Source organism: Malaclemys terrapin, chromosome 8 (assembly GCF_027887155.1).
Source record: "Malaclemys terrapin pileata isolate rMalTer1 chromosome 8, rMalTer1.hap1, whole genome shotgun sequence".
Lineage (NCBI taxonomy): Eukaryota > Metazoa > Chordata > Testudines > Emydidae > Malaclemys > Malaclemys terrapin.
This window is the reverse complement of record NC_071512.1, coordinates 10,836,257-10,856,733: the sequence shown is the minus strand read 5'-3', so window position 1 is coordinate 10,856,733 and position 20,477 is coordinate 10,836,257. Positions and strand designations below refer to the sequence as shown.

Genomic DNA, 20,477 nt, shown 5'->3' with positions numbered 1-20,477 from the left:
TATGAAACTAAAAGGCAATTAGATTCATTATGTAGCTAGCCTTCTAGCATATATGATTTATGAGGTATCATAAAGCATAATCAAACTGCAGTTTGTCACTATTATAAAGGGTAACCAGTTATTTAGAATATATATGAATGGCATCTTTATAGATATAGGGCCTGAGCCTGCAACCCTTACTTACCTGAGTAATTCTTATTTTCAGGTACATTGAAGTCACTGGATTACTCATTTGATTATGGGTGGGGCCTATAGTACAGTACAATTCTAGCTTGGCCAGTAATGTTTTTTTTTAATTTCCTGTATATTGGGACTGGTTAACCAAGCTGCATGCTGTTGAGTTTCAGATGCAGTAAACAGTAGAGTTACCTATAGAGGAATGCTTTGTAAAAGAGCTCCTGAGAGCAGTTGCACAGAAAGATACTGCTGCTTCCTGATGATTAATAGCATCGCATCCTCTCTACACCGATTTCTTTAACTTCTCCTAGTACTAATGCAGTTTGTGGATTGTGGGTGGTTGTTGGTTTTTTTGTTGTTTTTGTTTTAATTAATTTAACTCTATCCCCTCTGGATCGTTTCCTCTGCAGATCGTGACCGTGAATTGTGCCAGACTTTTGAAAGCAGACCATCATGCCACCAATGGAGTGGTCCATCTGATAGATAAAGTCATCGCTACCACAACGAACAGTATCCAGCAAATCGTTGAGACCTACGAAAATCTTGAAACTCTTCGGGTGAGTTCATCTCAAGGGTTTACAGCGTGTTAGTTCATGCTTTCATTCATGATTTTCAAAGGTGTCCAACTCCCACTGAATTTCAGTAGGATGTATGTAACCAAGGACTTGTCTGCACTTTAAAGTTTTGCTGCTTTATCTTTGCCAGCAAAGTGCTTATGCTGATATAGCTTATTCTGATTTGGAATCTATACCAGTATAAAGCATCATATACTGGTATAACTGTCTACACAGAGGCTTTTACTTGTTTAACTCTGTCAATAAAAATCACATCGCTTACTGATAGTTATTTTGGTAAAACTTTTTAAATGTACACCAGGCCTCACTCCCTTATTTCCTTTTGAAAATCCTGGCATTAGAGGTTATTATTCAGAAACATTGACCCAATTGATTTAATAAATAAAGTATTAATTGTTAATGCACATCTTATACATTGAACTTTAACACCTAAACATAAACTGGCATTTCCCAGTTAACCAGGTTAAGGAGCTGAGCCAGTGCCGTTTGAAGTCACTCGGATCCTTTCAATTGACTTCAATAGGTATTGGAGCAAGCCCTAAATCACTGGTTAGGAACCCTCCCCCCACGCCGATGTGTTCCAAAGGGTACGTCCACACTACCCGCCCGATCGGCGGGTAGCGATCGATCTATCGGGGATCGATTTATCGCGTCTCATCTAGACGCGATAAATTGATCCCCGAATGCGCTCCCCATCGACTCTGGAACTCCACCAGGGTGAGAGGCAGAAGCAGAGTCGACGGGGGAGCCGCAGCCGTCGATCCCGTGCCGTGAGGACGGGAGGTAAGTCGATCTAAGATACGTCGACTTCAGCTACGAGAATAGCGTAGCTGAAGTTGCGTATCTTAGATCGATCCCCGCCCTCAGTGTAGACCAGGCCAAAGATTGCCTGCCTGAAGGGTGAGGCGCTGCTAAGTACGTAAGGCCAGATTTTTCAGAAAAGGTATTTAGGTGCCTATGGATGCAGATAGGCACCAGATGCTTTTAAAAGTCTGCTCCTTAGCCCTTGTCTGAGTGGGGGGGCGGGAATGTTTTTCCTTCTTTGTATTCTTGTTGAGTGTATTCTAGCCTCTCTCCTCCCATTTCTTTAAAGACTGCTGTGGCTGCGTCTGGTCTTAATACCTTGTTAGAAAATGATGGTCAGTTCACACTCTTGGCTCCAACCAATGAAGCCTTTGAGAAGATCCCACAAGAAACACTGGACAGGATCCTTGGGGACCCAGAAGCTCTCAAAGGTAAATGACCGTTTACCAAGTGTGTTGAAAGGTAGAAAAGTATTTTTGCAGCTCAAGTAGGTAAGTAAGAGAACTGACCCTTGATATGCTCTGACATAGGCTGGAATAATCCACTTGACGTTATCCTATTTATTTATTTATTTGTATTTTTTACACTAGATGGCACATCCTTTTCTTTAGGACAAAACATGGGGAACTTAAGCTCCACATGCTGCACCAAGGTGTGTGTGTGTGTGTGTGTGTGTGTGTGTGTGTGTGTGTGTGTGTGTGTGTTAGTGTTAGCTGGGCATAGGAGAGCTCCAGAGGGGAAAGAGAGGAAGCCATGCATTCCCCAGAGCACACAGCGGTCCACAGGGGAATTGAGACTGGGGTTTCCAAAGGTGTTTGGGAGCTTGACTCCAAACTCCTTTAGAAATCTCTGCCTGAGTGGGCAAAAAAATCCTAAGACACACAAAGCAACCAATCCTCCAGCTCTACCTTACTGCTACAGAGTCCGTGTGTGTGATTGTACTGGGAACTCTGCTCTATGGCAGTAAGAGGGCAAAGGTTCCCCACACAAACAGCCTATGCCTGCACTGTGAAGTGGAACTACAGCTCTTCTGCTGTGTAGGACAGCCTTTGCACCCAGACAGGGATGGGGCAGGATTTGGGCCAGAAAGAATGACTATCTTCAGATCAAAACGAATGCACTTCTTGGGCTGCTGTGTAAAGAGGAAAAAGTGTTTCTCCTGCTATAAACATCCAGGCAGCTTAATGGTTTTTTTAGAGAGTAAAATTATGGGCCATGCTATCTTGCTCATGTGATCGGTTCCACAGCTACTAGTCCATCTGAATGGCCATCCGGACACAGATCCTTGTATCCAGCCAAGCCCTGCTTATTGTAGGACCTGGGGAGTGGGCAAAGATCCACCTTTGCACTCCCTCCAGCCAATGGCCGCTTCAAGTCCCAGGTAGAAGTTACAACAGTCTCCGAGGTGCTGGTGGTGGCCCCCTAGGAGCTGTTATGCAGCCTGGAATTGCATGCCATCCCACCCCAAACTCTGAGATTGAGAGGAAGTAATGCTGAGCCTACTTGGGCGGGGAATCCCTAGCTGCATCCCTTTGGGTTACTGGAGTAGCACAAAGGGGAGTTAGTTGGGGCTGGTATCTGGCCTTTATCTATCACCAGCAGAAGATTAATTTTTCCTAGAGAAGTTAAATATCTCAGGCCAAATCCTACCCTCAACTACAGCACAGTAAATCTGGAGAAACTCACTGATGTCAATAGAGCTCCTTCAGGTTTCCACTGATGTAACTCTCTGGATAGCAGTTAGACCCATATCTTGGACAAGAATGGAGCCTCTATTACATTTCACTACTTCCTCGGCGGCTTTGAGTGAAGTGGCCTCCAAATGAGGCTGGCTGCTATTACCTTGAATTACAGTCTTCTGCATCTTGCAGAGTGAAGATTGCGCTGCTAAAACCCATAATAATGTCTGCCTGTTTACGCGAGTAGAGAGCGAGAACTCCATTCTAAATCTTTGCTAATGTAGCAAAAACTAGATTGTATTCTCCATAGAAACTAGAGTACTGTAAATTACTCCTTTTTGTGCAGGTTTGGTCACTTGCAGGGGTCTTAGTCCATAGGCTGTAAAATCTTATCAATCATTGTAAGCTCTTCTGGGACAGGTCTTTGTACGGTGCCTAGCACAGTGGGGTTCTGGCCCTTGACTAGGGCTCCGAGGCGCTACAAATAATAATTTCCAAGCTGACTTTCTATTTACCATGTGCGTTTTCTCTCTTCTAGACCTGTTAAACCATCACATACTGAAATCAGCCATGTGTGCCGAGGCCATTATTGCTGGCTTGTCCATGGAGACTCTGGAAGGTACCATGTTGGAAGTAGGCTGTATTGGTGATGAACTCACCCTGAATGGAAGGCCTATCATTGCTGAAAAGGATGTCCTAGCTATCAATGGTGTAGTACATTTTGTTAATGAGCTTCTGATTCCAGACTCAGGTAAAATCATTGATCGGTATCCTGGGTTTTTTTTTTTCTTTTTGTTTGTTTAGTGGGGTTTAATATATTTTGTACTAGAATATTCACCAGGCAATCTAACAAGCATGCCTGTGCACACACTAATATGTCTGCTCACCTAAGCCGGTATTTGCACATACAAATTAGGTAACTATGTATGTCATTAGGTTCTCAATTACCTGACCTGTATGTGCAAATACAGGGTTTTTCATGATCCTTCGGGGAGGCTGACATGCACCTTTACATTGGTGATGTCCTTTTGCTCCTCCTCTCCAACCCTGCTTTGGAAATGTTTTTTCAGTAGAATTTTGTATCATTAGTTTAACAGGGTGTCTAATTTAAAGTTCTAAGGCCCTTTAATGAAGGACTCATTGGAAATAATTCAACAGAAGGCAAAGAGAAGATGGTGTTGTACTCAGTCAAAAAAAATCAAGGCTGGGACTTTCAGAGAAGCGGGAGTTGGGACATCCAACTCCCTTTGAAATTCAGTGTCTGCTTTGAAAATCCCCGTATGACTGCTTTGGAAATAAGTAGTGCTCATAATTGATCATTTTTGCATCCATTTGCTTTCCAGCAGTATGCATTGCTCATTAGTATGTATTTCTAATTACAAATAGATGGTACTCCATGCTGAAACAAATTAATTGAAGCATTTAATATAGTTTTAACAAGTGATTTCTGTTTTTTTTTTCTTTAGCTAAAACTTTGTTTGAGTTAGGTAAAGAATCTGATGTTTCAACGTCTATTGACCTTTTTAGACAAGCTGATCTCAGCTCTCATCTCACTGGAAAGGAGCGTGTGACGCTTCTTGCCCCAATAAACATTGTGTTCAAAGGTAAACTTTGGAAATCTTCTGTATGTTCCATTGGTTCTGATCATAGACCTGCTTCTGGGAGAAACCAGAGTTGTATGTCAGATTTTTACTATTGTTAATGATTGCTTTCTTCATTAAGGGAGGGGTGTGTGTGTGTGTGTGTGTGTGTGTGTGTGTGTGTGTGTGTGTACACACACTCGCGCTCTCATATAAGCTGGTTCTGCTAGGGGCACAGACTGGTTTTGAAACTGAAAGGCGACACAGATACCATATTTATTATTTAGATCCTTGTAGAGTCTTAATGATAGTGTTAAAATGAATCACTGTGTGTCGAAATGCTTTTTGCTGCAGATGGGACTCCTCCTATGAATCGGAACACGAAGAGTTTGCTTCTAGATCACATTCTTAAAGAACAGCTTTCTTCTAAATATCTTTACCATGGACAGGAGCTAGAAACTCTGGGTGGCAAAAAACTGAGAGTTTTTGTATACCGCAACGTGAGTGTCTATTTAACTCTTTCTTAGTCTGATACAGTATTATTGCTCTAGAAGGGCAGTTGCTCTGTTATTCGTGTCTCACTGATAACACATCAGGGTGAGATTCTGGCCCCAGTGACATCAATGGGATTTCTTCCATCGAATTCATTGGGGTCAGGATTTCAACGCAGATCTGCAAACTCCGTTTGGGATCTGAGCGTGAGGCTGTGTTCTTTCTTTCTCATCCATCATCTGTAGCAAAGATTCTGGAGGCCAAATGGTGCCCTCGGTTATACATATGGAAGCCTGCTAAAGGCTAATTGATAATTCATTAAGCTCATTTTTTATATTCTATAAAAGTGAAAAATACAAACAAACAATGTAACAATTAAAATATTCTGTCCCTTGAAGTGTATTTTAATTTATTTTGTCTGTGTTTATATTTGCAGAACCTCTGCATTGAAAACGTCTGTATTGCTGCCCATGACAGGAGAGGAAGGTTTGGCACCTTGTTCACGGTGGACAAAATGTTGACTCCACCAGTAGGAACAGTCATGGATGTTCTAAAGGCAGACCAACGTTTCAGGTGTGTAGTCACATTGCTTAATGCACCTTATGGAAAGTGCTCCGATACTGTGGTGATGAGCACAATATCAGAACCCATACAGAATAGACTAGGTGACATTTTGTTCTTGCTGTTAGTCATGCAGTAGCAACAGAGCTGTCAAAGCAATTCCAATTAACTATGGGTTGAAGTCATTGCTATATATATTTTGTTAATGAAAAAGCATCTAAATGCATGTCTTCCTAAATTATAAGCAGCATAACTTTAAATAAAAAATGGGGTTTAAAATTCATTTAAGTACTAAGTGAGTCCAGAATATCTGTTGCGTCCCCCAATTTGTTCCTTGTTTCAAATTATCAAAGGGCCCTAGACCAACTCGGTAGGAACTGGATTGGGATCTAAAAAGAATCATCTGTAGGTTAATACAGTCAGAATGTGATTCAAAGCCCCAGGGAAAGACTGCCATTGGCTTCAGTGGACTTTGGATTAGGCCTTAACTTCTTGTCAACCAACTTTTCAATTAAATTATTTGCCAGAACCTGTTGTATTTTGTAGCTTTAACATTATAATTTTTCTTGGAAATACCTACAGCAGTTACTCTTTCGCTGAATGTATCTGCCATTACAATAAGGATAAATGTGGGCTTAAACAAATGAAGCCTACAACCAGTGTTTAATTTGTGCCATGGCTTGCCAGGGCTGAGCCGTGGCACCCAGGGCCGGCTCCAGGCACCAGCCCTACAAGCATGAGCTTGGGGCGGCACCTGGAGGGGGGTGGCACTCACCTGGGGAGAGCGGGACCCGCGGCTGGGCTCGCTGCCCTCCTCCCGGCGCTCTGGCCGGCTGGGAAGAGTGGGGCCGCCCTCCTTCCGGAGCTCTGGCCACTCGGGGAGAGCGGGCCCATGGCCGGGCTCGCCGCCCTTCCTGTGGCACTCTGACCGGCCAGGGAGAGTGGGGCCATGGCCGGGCTCGGCGCCCTCCCCTGCCGCGCTCCCTGCCAGGGGGCAGGGAGCAGCGGGAGGCTTTTTTGCCTGGGGTGGCAAAAAAGCCAGAGCCGGCCCTGGTGGCACCTGTAGGCTGGGCAGCTTCTAACCCTGGCACCTCTGGGCTTCCTGCATCAGTTATGAATATAAAAAATTGCTTGAGCCCTGGCACCTCTTTCATTACAAATTAAGCACTGCCTACAACTGTGTGTGTTGTGTGTGTCTTGCAGTACGTTGGTGGCTGCCATCCAATCTGCAGGTCTAATGGAGACATTAAATAGGCCAGGTACCTTCACGGTGTTTGCTCCAACAAACGAAGCTTTCCAAGCTATGCCACGAGGGGAATTGAACAAACTTATGGGTAAATATTCATAGATCTGGATTTTTAATGTTGTGTAATGTTGAAGGACTAACCAGGATAAATATGCCTTCAGTATCACATTCTTTGATCCTTAAAATTCATGTCTCCCTATCCATTGAACGCTCTCCTCCTACATAACCAACTCGTATGCCATGCCCCAACAGAACGCTTGTGATCCGTACAGCAGGCATCAAAAAGTGGCCTTAAATTTTCCTGTGAGGCAGATACAAGGTCTCTGGGAACGTTGGGGATACAATGGCATCTGTATGATTGTTCAGAGCAGGCAGTGAACACTCCCCTGCCTGGGCTTAGCTCTGCTGGCAGGTGTAGACTGGTTGGGATCATGGAACCACAATTGCTTCACCTGACCATGGTGTTTCTAGCAATGCAGTTGGCGCTTGCGGTCTCTGGTCCTCACATGCCGGCAGTGCAAGAACTATGAGCCTGCCTGCAGGGAAAGAAGAAAACAAATCTGGCTATAAGAAAGAGACCGATATTTTGGACTAGGAAAAGATAAAGACCAGGAGGAGACTGATGTCCTGTAAAGCAGGGGTTCTCAACCTTTTTCTTTCTGAGCCCCCCTCAACATATTATAAAAACTCCATGGCCCACGTGTGCCACAACTGTTTTTTCTGCATATAAAAGCCAGGGCCGGCATTAGGGGGTAGCAAACAGGGCAATTGCCTGGGGCCCCCACACAACAGGGGGCCCCCACATTGCTCAGGCTCTGACTTCAACCCCGGGTGACAGGGCTAAAGGCCTCAGGCTTCAGACCCATGCGGTGGGGCTTCGGCTTTCTACTCTGGGTCCCAGCGAGTCCAGCACTGGCCCTGCTTGGCGGGCCCCCTGAAACCTGCTTGTGGACCCTGGACCCCTGGTTGAGAACCACTGTGGTAAAGCACAGGCTTCCAGACATGACATGGAAAAAGTATGGGAACTTTTACAGCCATCTTCTGTATAAGCAACAGAATGTTGTCCCTTTTTGAGTTTAAAAAATGGATGTGGTTTGGAAAGAATGCTGGGTATTCATTTAAAACCCAACCAAACACTGACCTCATAATCTGTAAAGCATCTGTATGTGGTAGCTGGCTAGCCTTTTAAGTGCATGGAGCAGTAATCTATTGCATCAGCCTGTGCAGTCATTCTAGTGTTTATATGTATAAATATTTCACAACTGTTTTTGCAACTACTGTAACCAGCTCCACGGGTGAAATATCCCAGATGCGAGTGCTTGAAATGTTCTTGGTTTTGTCTAAGCAAATATTTAGCTTATGGTTCTGAAGGTGAAGTGAATCATGCTGGTGAGGGTATGCAGTGTGAACTGACTCACATGGACCACAGAGGAAAAGACTTGCAACTTTGTCTCACTAAGCTGCTGAAATAAAATAGACATCTTGTTAAATGGGCTGCTTTCATTTTGGACCAAGGCCCAGATTTTTAAATGGATTTAGGTGTCTACCTCTCATTAAAATCAGTGGAAGTTAGGTGCCTGAATACCTTTACAAATCTGACCCTCAGCATCACATGTTCTGTCTGACGTAGAGTTTAGTTGTTGGCACTGCATCTCTAAGGAAAAAATGAGAGAGATTGATGTCCACTATTGCTCCACTCTCTGACTAACCAGGAAACAGATTGCGAGGAATACATCAACTTGGTTCTTCCAGGACCTGATCCAAAGCCTAGTGAATTTAATAGAGACTCCTGTTTGACGTCAGTGGGGTTTGGATCAGACTCTGTGATACCAATGTCTGTAAATTCTGTTGGTTCCATGAAAATAGTGACTCTTCACCTGGTTCACCTAATGCCACAATTTAGCTCATGAGCAAGCTTTGCATCTATTTTAAAGTAATATTAGTATCCGCAACTCTGGTGATATGTGAACTAGCAGACGAGATTCTGAGTTCCTACTTTTTTTTTTAAACCCAATCAATACCAGGAAACAGGGCGGGCTCCAGGGTTTTGGCCGCCCCAAGCAGCCAAACAAAAAAAAAAAAAGCCGCGATCGCGATCTGCGGCGACAATTCAGTGGGAGGTCCTTCGCTCCGAGCAGGAGTGAGGGACCGTCCGCCGAATTGCCGCCAAACAGCTGGACGTGCCGCCCCTCTCTGAAGTGGCGCCCTAAGCACCTGCTTAGTAAGCTGGTGTCTGGAGCCAGCCCTGCCAGGAAATAAAGCAAATATAAAGAAACACTTAATTTTGGAGACAGACAATGAGGGGCATGTTGAAAAACGAAGTGACTGGGAGTGGCTCTGGGTTGTCATCTTGTTAGATTTCATAAACTAAGCAGGGTTGGGACTGATGTGTACTAGGATGGGAAACCAACTGGAAGCAGTAGGAAATATCTACAAGTGACTATTGACTCAATACCTCTGCATGGGGTTTGAGGGCACTGCACTACTGATGCAGCTATCTTTTGGACCATGAACTGGTCTTGACTACAGTTGGGTGATATTTTCCAGATAAAACTACCCCCCCCGCCCTCACCCCCCTTCCTAAAAGATGCAGATTTGGGTTGACTGAAACATTTTGTGAATTTGTGTTGATTCACTGAATTGTTTAGGTTGAAATGTTTTTCACCTTTTTAAAAATAAAACATCTCAATTTTTCAACTCAAAACAATATTTTGCTTAGAATTTTACTTCAATTTTATTTTGAAAAGTTTTAGAAAAACTCAAAATTACCCACTTGGTTTTGGGTCAAGTAAAACACTTTTTTTGAATTCTGGAATTAATCTTTTTATTATTATTATTTGTTTAAATTGTTTGAATTTTTTTGTATTGGCTAAAACTGAAACATACTTTTTTGATTTCCCCCCCCACCCCACCACCAGCTTTGGCCAGCAAACAGGAAAACTCAGTTATTTGCACAGCTCTAGTCCTGCCTCTTTGTGATTAAAGATCCCAGGACACTTTCTGCACAGATGTGTTAACCCTGATGTTCTAACCAGTTCCAGCTAGGATATTTATATTTTTACCTCCCTAAATAACCTCTGTACTTTGAACTAGCTACGATATTTTCCATTTGATGCCAGAGGTGATTGCATTTCAGTAAAGGGTGAAGTGACTTTTATGCATATGCAGTGGTGGTGTAGCCATGTTGGTCCTGGGATATTAGAGAGACCAGATAGTGAGATAATCTTTTAATAAAAAATATTACCTCACTCACCTGTATATGCATATGGCATTTAGCTCTTAAAACTATGACAGTGTATAGGGAATAAGCTGTAACATTATCCTGTAAACATATGTTTCTTCTGCCAGGTAATGCGAAACAACTTGCTACCATTCTGAAGTATCATATTGGGGATGAAATCTTGATCAGTGGAGCAGTTGGAGCTCTTGTGAGATTGAAGTCTTTGCAGGGTGATAAAATTGAAGTTAGCGCTGTAAGTTTTTGTGTGTTTTTTGGGGGGGATTTCCTTGGGGTTTTTTGTTTTCTGGTTTGTTTTCAACAATATGGTTATGCTCACTTGGCCAATGTCAAAACCGCTTCCAAATGGACATATGCTCTCACTAAATGGCATCACTGGTTCCTAGCAGAGAAATGTGTAACCTCAGGAAGCAGACAGTCTTAACAGAGGTTACTGTTTCTTGAGATCTCAGGAAAAGCCTTCTAGGGAGAAAACAGGCTAACTTTATTGTAGAGGTTTGGGGGGAGGGTTGTCCCATCTGTTAAATGGTGGCTTCACTTTTTTCCCCCTCCAGAAAAACAATGTAGTGAATGTGAACAAGGAACCTGTTGCCGAAACTGATATCATGGCCACTAATGGTGTGATTTATGCTGTGAATGCGGTCTTACAACCTCCAGGTTGGTCAACATTTCTAAATATATAAAGCTGCTGGCTAGGAATGTCAGTGATGTTTTGCACAGTTTATAAAAGGAAATACCGTTTTCTCTGCAGAAGGTAAGAGAAGGGGTATTCTGTGCAGGTTTAGTAGGAAGCAAAATGTGTATAGTTGTATTTGTTATAGCAAATATATTAGTTCTTTAAGTTCTGCTAGCTGAATAGGTACAATTTTTGATATTTTGTGAGCAGCTGTGCAATATACCATCAGTCATATAGTCTGTTCATTTTACACAATGCAGTTACACTATAAAATATCAGTATCCAGTGTTTTTTAAAATATTTTACCACATATGGTGTCACAGTTGAAACTGTTCAACTGAGTTCTATTCAAGTTTACACTTAAGTTTGATCCCAGTTCAGCAAGCTACATAAGCATGCCTAGCTTTAAACATAGAATCATAGAATATCAGGGTTGGAAGGGACCTCAGGGAGGTCATCTAGTCTAACCCCCTTCTCAAAGCAGGATCAATCCCCAAATAGCCCTCTCAAGGATTGAGCTCACAACCCTGGGTTTAGGAGGCCAGTGCTCAAACCACTGAGCTATCCCTCCCCAACATGTAAGCGTCCTGCTGAAGTCAATGGAACTTAGGCATGTGCTTATCTTTAAGCACATCTCAAGAGGGGTCCTGACCAGGGATGAATCAGGGCCTTTGTATATTGTGCTCCTGCTCTGAAGGAGCTAATGGTAGTGTAGTGACTCTGTACAGCTCTCGGCTACAGTGAGCAATTTGTAAAGGACAGTGGAACAATAGCCAGATAGTCATGTACTCGTCAATTAAAGTACAGTAGAGAATGGGCTGTCACAGGAATAGTTCAAATCAACCCAAGTTACTCAGAACCAGCTGTGGGACCATTGCATGCTTGGCTGTCTGAGGAAGGGGGATGAGCTATTAAGTATTCTAATTCAGTGGGTGATGTTGTATTGATGTGTGATTGATTTCATGCCTAGCTACAGAACACTAGCAGAGGGAAGCAAGAAATATTTTAAAGTCTATATTAATGATGTTTGAATTACATCCTCAGCTTTCAGGCCTCAAGAAAGAGGAGATGAGCCTGCAGATCCTGCACTAGAAATCTTCAAACAGGCATCTGCATTATCCAAGGTAAACAAAATTTAGCTCACGTATTGGGACACTCCTGAAATTACAGACCTATTAACCATTTTTAAGCATCCTTATATTTATTCAGTTTTTGATTTATGAAAATACTAATTACATTACACTCTGGACCCTCAGCAGTCTTTTCTTGCTTGCTTGCAGTTTAAAAAAATACATTTTATAACATACTGCAGATAAAATCCTGGTGCTGTAAGACACGGGCCAAACCTCAACAGCATATGTTGTAAAAATGACATTTGAATACATCATTTTCCCTGCTCCTTTGTTCAGATCCAGTAAGTTCTCTACTGCAAGGAGCTTCCCCTCTGCATTTGTTTGTTGTGCCAGGCACTCCTAGATAACTGTAACTGTAGAAGTAAAAATTAGAAAGTAACATGTTTAACTTGTTGACCGATGGGAGAAGTAGAAGATTCTTATCCACCATTAAACTATATATCATACCCCATAACTACCTCAGACCTCCCCTCGGGAAGATGCCTTGGAGAGGAGATGGACCTGACACTGATCCTTGCCACTTACAGATCCAGGGTCTTTTAGAGCACTGGGGCAAGGAGTTCCATAATCGTGGGACCTTCCACTGAGAATGCCTTTCCACCAGCCTCTTGATGGCACACTCTAAAACTCTCTAACTCCCCAGCTGATCTCTGTGGCCCTGGTGGTAGACGGGGGGGGAGGTGTCTCGGGTAGCCAGAACCCCAATCATGTAGGACTTGAGAGCTTGATTCTACAAAGGCAGGTGCTTAACATTTGTGACCAATCATCCATTGAAGTCACAGTGTATAAAGTTTAAGTACATACAGAAGCCTGCTCAGGATTGCAACCGTAGCCATCATAGTCAATACCTTCACTTGCCCCCCAAACACAACTAGAAAGTCAGCGTTTGTCTTTGAGGTGCTAGCGTAATATGCTTCCTGCGGCTCACATCACTGAATGGCGGATGCAGTTGTAGTCTGCTCAAGTTATTGCTGCTGAGGCTTCGATATTAAAGCAGATTTTAAAAAATGGCTTATTTTTCAACCGATCCTTTTTTGCTGATAGTTTTCAAACATTTTGACTAGCTCTGTTCAGTATACTTGGAAAAGATTGATACATTTGTTGCTATCTGTTATAGATAAGCATCAGAATTATTTTAGTTTTTAAATATTCTTTTCTTACAGGTTTCCCACAGGAGTTCTCGGCTAGGTAAATAACACATCTTACTTTCTCTCTTGTACTCTCTGGGATGTTTCCGATTTTACTAGCCCTTTGTCACCTCTGCTTTCCCTTTTAGGAGTCAAATTCCAATAGGTCTGTTTGCTACTGTGCTCACGGAACTCTACATGTCACCAACTTCCACTTATCACTTTAAATCAATCCCTCCCCCCAATAAACGTGCACTGTTAGGTTGCCTTCGACCTATTTCATAAGTGCTGAATAAAAAAAATCCATGTGGAACCTGCAGTTGGAGTTGCACTATGATCCTCTAAAGCAGGGATCGCAACCTTTGGCATGCGGCCCGTCAGGGAAAGCCGCTCGCGGGCCGAGACGCTTTGTTTACCTGCAGCATCCGCAGGTTCGGCCGATCGCAGCTCCCACTTGCCACGGTTCGCCGTTCCAGGCCAATGGGGGCTGTGGGAAGCGGCGCAGGCTGGGCCACCTCTTCCTGCAGCCTCCACTGGCCCGGAATGGCGAACCGCAGCCAGTGTGAGCTGCTATCAGCCAAACCTGCAGACGCTGCAGGTAAACAAAGCGTCTCGGGCCGCATGCCAAAGGTGGCTGATCCCTGCTCTAAAGGGATCCTTGATATTTTCCTACCCATCCTGATGCTGGTGTGTAGTCACATACGGTAGGTATTACAAGGCCAGACCATCTGTTTATAAGTTTTATTTCATAGAGTTTAAGGTCACATGGAACCACTAGATCATCTCATCTGACTTCTGTATATCACAGGCCATTTAAATTTCACCCAGTTGCCATTATATTGAGCCTAATAACTTGGGTTAGACTAAAGCATTGCAGGCCTCTGGAGATGTAACTACACCCTACCTCGATATAACGCTGTCCTCGGGAGCCAAAAAATCTTACCGTGTTATAGGTGAAACCACGTTATATCGAACTTGCTTTGATCCGCCGGAGTGTGCAGCCCCGCCCCCCCCGGAGCGCTGCTTTACCGCGTTATATCCAAATTCGTGTTCTGTCGGGTCGCGTTATATCGGGGTAGAGGTGTATTTGTGTGCCACAGGAGAGACCAAGGTGCCACCATACAATTGCAAGCTTAGTATTAATGATGTTCCAATAAACAGGAAATGCAGATCAGAAATAATAAAACCGTTGCCTCCTCTTATTGGACTTAAAGGACCAGATCCTTGAGAGGCTTTGAACACCTGCAACTCCCTGTGCAGTCAGTGGAAGTTATAAGTGCTCACTGCTTCTCTCAGGAATGAGCCCAAAACATGCACTGCAAGCACAACCAAGAGCCCATTAAAATCAATGGGAATCCTTCCACTGACTTTAGTAAGACTTGAATAGAACCATATGAGCACAGAGCAAAAGCAAATGTATATGGCTGGCTACTGATTTCTGTCCAAGTGAGATGAATTATATTGTGTGAATCCAGGGGAAGGTGGAATTAAATGTTGCTGTGCATTGTATTTTTCACATCTGTCTCTTCTTCCTTTCCCTTTCCAGCGCCTCAGTATTCCAGGTTATTAGCAAGGATGAAACAGTAAAGTGAAGAACATTCAGCAGAACAATCAACTTTTGCTGTCATTTTAAGGGAAGGACAGAATTGCTTTTAAAATGCAAATATCACACTTAAGTTTATTTTGTTTCCATCTCAAATGGATAGGAGAAAAAAGCCATATTTTTCAAACCATTTTTGCTTCTTTTTTTTTTTTTACCTTTAGGAGCTGTACATTAAGGCTAATGCTTTTCAGAAGTAACCCCTGATTCTGGATGCTTCAAGTTTAGGTACCCAATCTGTGGTAGTTGTGGGCCTTATTTTTCAGAAGAACAAGTGCTGATTACAGCTCTGGTTGAGGAAAGCACTTAAGCACGTATTTGGGTCCGTCCCTGTTCAGGACAGTTAAGGGCTATCCTGAACAGGGACACTTTCCTGAATCAAGACTTATCTTCAGCTCTGACTTCAACTGCAGTTGTGGATTCTAAGCACCCCTGAAAATCAAGATCAAAAGTATGGTCTCAATTTGTGCAGCCCTCTCCCCCCACCCCCCAAAAAATCCAAAGTCTGTGCCACCTTTTGAAAACATTCACTCTAGTGACAGTGCTGTAATTGTACACTATCACCTTTCAATAGATCACATAGGTGCCAACCTTACAGTTGATTACACAGTGATTGTTTTAACTTATCCTTTTGTTGAACTCACTAAATGTTTTCTGAGCAATACTGTGTTTTAAACCAAAGAATACATCTTTTCTTTCTTCTCCCCACCCCCTGTGTTTTGAAAGTCTTCCATGCAAGTCTGAGTTTGAGGTTTGTTTGTTTTTTTTAAAAAAGCCTTCTGTTGATATTAGGGAATTTGCATGATATAAACTGTGGTCTGAACTGTTCTAGTTTTGTTTGGTTTTGTTTATGCATATGGATTTGACTTGGCTGTCTTGGTTCACAAGAAGACTGAAAATACATCATATCTGCAATGAGACTTCTCCCTCTCAGAAGCCTTCAAATAAATGATTCATTTGTAATAACTTGGTTTTTTAAAAAAACCCAATAAAATCAAAAACATATGACCATGACAGCAGCATGATTTTTATTGTTCGAGGGTACAGTTTGACTTCGGACTTGCTGGGGACTTAGGTTATATTTGGCCTGGTAAATACTGTGGGCCAAATCATGGCTGCATTAGAGGGGGGAGAAAAACAAGAAACCCCTTCTTCTTGTTTTCTCTTGCTGCAGTTCTCTCCCCAAATCCTGAGCAGCCATAATTTGGCTGGTTGCACCGCAGAATGGCCTGGAAGGTGGGAGTAGTCCTGGCTGCTTGTAGGGGTAATGGTCCCTCTGAGTGAGGCTGGAGGCTTGATTCCCCCTGACCATCAACTGGCAGGGCAGTATTATTTAGCTCTGACTGTAAAAAGAAAGGAGAAAAATCAATCGGTTTGGAAACTCCCACTTGTTTCTGTTTTGAGATCTTGTGCCTCTTTACAAGTGGCTTGTTGAAAGGGATAATCTCTAACCTTGCTCTTGTGCTTCTCCTGAAGAGATTACCTTGCAGGATTCTCATTCCAGGGTCTCAAGCCTCCACCGGGTGACTGGCTCCATTTCCCAAAGCGACAGGGTTTTTTGTTTTTGTTTGTTTTTAAGGGCTGCAGTCCCACGCACAGAAGGTGGGACATTCAGCCCCTGCAGTCTGAGTGGTACAGCTCACCTCCACCCCTGAGATTCTGTAGCTGTTTATGCACCGAAGCTGGCCCTACATGGGACTAGGACAGCTGGCTTGAGGCTCTGTGAGTGGCTCTGTGACACTCCTGGGTGGGGTGTGCTGTCCCATCTAGTGGCATTGAGACCACTTAAAGAGATCTGGAGCCGTAGCTAAGGACCCTGTGGCTTTTAGCTCATGCAGTAGAGGCTCATGCACTAAGCTCCACAGGCCCCAGGTTCGATCCCGCCCGCCAATGTCCAGGGTCTGTCCGTGTTCTATTAGTCTTCTACAGTACCACCAGGTGTCCATGCTGCGGGTTATACTCCATCGCTCCACAAGCCTCCAAGGATCCTGAGACCTCTGCAAGCTCTGACTGGGGCACACCAGTGGCCATCACATTGCATTGAGGTTAAAGTCTCTGGAGTCAGCTCAACAGGTGAGGTGGGTGGAGGCTTAAATCACTAATTCCTGCTACCAAGTGTTGAGGCATGTCCAAAGACCATCTAAAAGGCAAAACTCTCTGGCCTCTCTGTATACCGGCCAGAAAACAGCCCCTGGACCCCTCCACTGATTTGTGGTAGTCCGTGTCTTCACACTCCAAACAATAACCTATTAGAAGAAATATGAAAAACAATTAGCAGAGAAATTAACTTTAATGCCTGGAGGCCTCTAGGAGCTTAATGAGCATCAAATCAATCTCCTTTTACGAAGAAGACTTGGAAAGCGGACATGTGGCTGCCTTCCTTCCTGGAGTTCTGCTGCATTTTCTAAACATCTGGAGTTAAGCTTTTGATATTAGGATGCCAGGAACGTTCCTTCACTGAGTTAGTCTTTATATTCACTGTTGGGCCCATCTGTTAGCCTGTATAAAACAAATAAGGCAAATGTATAAACACCTCACTTCAGAAATATTAAATAAGCTTCTCTTGTTTTCCAAGCTGAGAAAAATGCCAATTTATTTTTCTTGCATTAAATGCAAAACAACTTTCCACACACTATCTGAGCCACATGTAAAGTAACTCCTCACTTAACATAGTTATGTTCCTGAAAAATGCGACTTTAAGCAAAACTATGTTAAGTAAATCCAATTTCCCCATAAGAATTAACCCCCTCATTTACATTAAATTCCAGGGAAATTTTTTTCACCAGACAAAACTATATTTTATTTTTATATAATATCACACACACACACAATATACACAATTTAATACTGTACACAGGAATGATGATTGTGAAGCTTGGTTGAGGTGGTGAAGTAAGAGGGTAGGATATTTCCCAAGGAATGCCTTACATTGTTGTTAATATAGCCTCACACTCTACAAGGCAGCACGAATGGAGGGAGGGTAGACAGTAGGGCAGACATGCCCCTTTAAGCATGCTGACCACACTCTAAGTCACATTGCCTTTTTAAAAAAAAAAAAAAAAATCAAGAAGTTGAGACAGCAGCTGCACTTCCTCCGTCCTGAGCCCTGTCATGTCCCCACCCTCCTCTGTATGGAGTGGGGGGAGTGGGACACCCTGACATTAGCCCCCCTCTTTCCCCTTCCCCTACACAGCAAGCAGGAGGCTCCCAGGAGCAGCTCCAAGGCAGAGGGCAGGAGCAGCACATGGCAGTGTGGGGGGAGGGACAGCTGAACTGCTGGCAATTTGTAACCTGCTGAGTGGCTGCTGCACAGGGAACTTAGGGTAGGGTTACCATATCTCATAAATAAAAAAAGAGGACCCTCCACAGACCCTGGCCCCGCCCATTTCCCCACCCCTAGCCCCACCCCAACTCCGCTCCCTCCCACTCCCAGCCAGGGGGAAAGGGCTGCCCTAGTGCTACCAGCTTCACGGTTTCCCGGGCAGCCCCCAGCCCCTGCGCCCCCAGCCGGTGCTTCCCCGGGAGGGGAAGCGCCCAGCCCCGGGCGCAGGGTCTGGAGGCTGCCCAGCAAACGGTGAAGCCGGTAGCGCTCGGGCTTTGGGCAGCCCCTATGCCTCTGGACCCTGCGCCCCCAGCCGGGCACTTCCCCTCTGGGGCTCCGGCGGCTCTGCGTAACTTACACTGTATAAGTTACACAGAGCCGAAGAGGAGCAGAGCCTCCACGGCTGGAGGCTCTGCTCCTCTTAGGCTCTGTTTAAGAGCCGGGCTGCCCCAGCGCTACCGGCTTCAGGCAGCCCCCGTACCTCCGGACCCTGTGCCGCCGGAGCCTGGGAGGGGAAGTGCGCGGCTGGGGGCACAGGGTCCAGAGGCAAGGGGGCTGCCTGAATCCGGTAGCGCTCAGGCAGCCCGGCTCTTAAACAGAGCCGAAGAGGGGCAGAGCCTCCAGCGGCTGCGGCTCTGTGTAACTGACACTGTGTCAGTTACACAGAGCCCCGGGGACTGGAGGCTCCAGCCGCCGCGGCTCTGCTCCTCTTCGGCTCTGGTTAAGAGCCGGGCTGCCTGAGCGCTACCGGATTCAGGCAGCCCCCTGCGTCCCCAGCCGGGCACTTCCCCTCCCGGGCTCCGGCGGCGCAGGGTCTGGAGACACGGGGCTGCCCGAAACCGATAGCGTTCAGGCAGCCCGCCTCTTAAACAGAGCCGAAGAGTCAGGGAGGAGCAGAGCCGCCATTTTCCCGGACATGTTCGGCTTTTTGGCAATTCCCCCCGGATGGGGGTTTGACTGCTGAAAAGCCGGACATGTCCGGGGAAAAAGAGGACGTATGGTAACCCTACTTAGGGGAGGGGGGGCTGCTGGTCCACTGTGGTTCCAAGCCCCCACCAGCCAGCTGCAACAGGCTGCTCTTCCTGCAAACAGTGGACAAAGCAGGCGGCTGCCAAACAATGTTATAAGGGAGCATTGCGCAACTTTAAACGAGTATGTTCCCTAATTGATCAGCAACGTAACAACATTAACTAGGACAACTTTAAGTGAGGAGTTACTGTATAATGGGAATCTGAAAAACAGCCTCTTTTTGCCTGAGTTCCCGCACTTCTTAATTTTCTACACGATTAACTTGATTTTGGGATCTGAATCTTCTGAAAACAGAGCAGTGACATAGAGCTTTTCAACTCTCTATTCACAGGAGCCTGAGACAATGGCACATGGGGGACCCTGTGCCCACCGCATGCTGTGCGCCACATGCACTTTTACCTTAATATGAGTGGAGGGATCACAGGAGCAGGCCCAAATTTTACTGGGGGCGGGGATGGCATTTTTCAGCAAATTTTGTTGCAGGAAGAAGGCTTGAAAATCAGCCAGTGATAAGCAAAGATAGTAGAGGCTCCTGCCCTCTCTAAAGTGGGTAGGCCAACCTGGCCCATAGTTTGAGACTGAGGACACTAATTCTAGGGAAGCCAAGGGAAATGCTGCTCATTTAACTATTGTTTTAGTCTACACACAGCTCCATCATGCTAATACCAGAATTTCAATTAGAAATACTCACATTTTATTATTTATATCGCAGTAGTGCCTAGGTCCCCAGTCATGGTCCTGGTCCCACAGTATACCACATCCTGGACAAACACTGAACAAAAAGATGATCCACGCTGCAAAGAGTTTTCAGTCTAAGATAAGAGGTAGTAACAGATACAGATGTGGGAGCACAAGGAAACGGTGGGACAATACTGGGTAGCAGGAGAGGGAGTGATTTCAGCACAGAGAGAGTCTAGCCATTGAGTTTTTTGTAGGCATCGAGGCAAAGGAGAAATCTAAGGGGCTGATTTTAAGGACGACAGTGAGGCGCTTTTGTGGATGTTTGAGGCACTTCTCCCATGCACAAGAAGCAAAATAGAAGAAAGCACAAAGGTACTTGTTTGAAAATGTAACAAGTGGGCAATGAAGGCCAGCAATGCTGGTTGCTCGGAGGTGGGAGTTTGCAGCTTGATAGTGCACGAGAAATGATCGGTAGGGTGTGAAGGACGTTGAAAGTGAAGACAAGTCATTTGTGCTTGATGTGATGGGGAGCCAGCAGAATGATGCAAAGATGGGTG

General features: G+C 44.7%; 1 protein-coding gene across 1 annotated transcript in view; it reads left to right on the top strand.

The window, feature by feature from the left end:
• TGFBI (transforming growth factor beta induced) overlaps nucleotides 1-15,902 on the top strand; it is a 36,825-nt gene extending 20,923 nt beyond the window's left edge. The window contains exons 6-17 of the mRNA XM_054037848.1: nucleotides 588-734; nucleotides 1,846-1,987; nucleotides 3,774-3,986; nucleotides 4,702-4,839; nucleotides 5,170-5,315; nucleotides 5,744-5,880; nucleotides 7,072-7,202; nucleotides 10,463-10,587; nucleotides 10,907-11,009; nucleotides 12,073-12,152; nucleotides 13,325-13,349; nucleotides 14,835-15,902. Coding sequence (XP_053893823.1) covers nucleotides 588-734; nucleotides 1,846-1,987; nucleotides 3,774-3,986; nucleotides 4,702-4,839; nucleotides 5,170-5,315; nucleotides 5,744-5,880; nucleotides 7,072-7,202; nucleotides 10,463-10,587; nucleotides 10,907-11,009; nucleotides 12,073-12,152; nucleotides 13,325-13,349; nucleotides 14,835-14,875 — 1,428 coding nt within the window. The 3' untranslated portion in view covers nucleotides 14,876-15,902. The remainder of the gene's footprint in view (nucleotides 1-587; nucleotides 735-1,845; nucleotides 1,988-3,773; nucleotides 3,987-4,701; nucleotides 4,840-5,169; nucleotides 5,316-5,743; nucleotides 5,881-7,071; nucleotides 7,203-10,462; nucleotides 10,588-10,906; nucleotides 11,010-12,072; nucleotides 12,153-13,324; nucleotides 13,350-14,834) is intronic.
• Nucleotides 15,903-20,477: the final 4,575 nt, after the last annotated feature.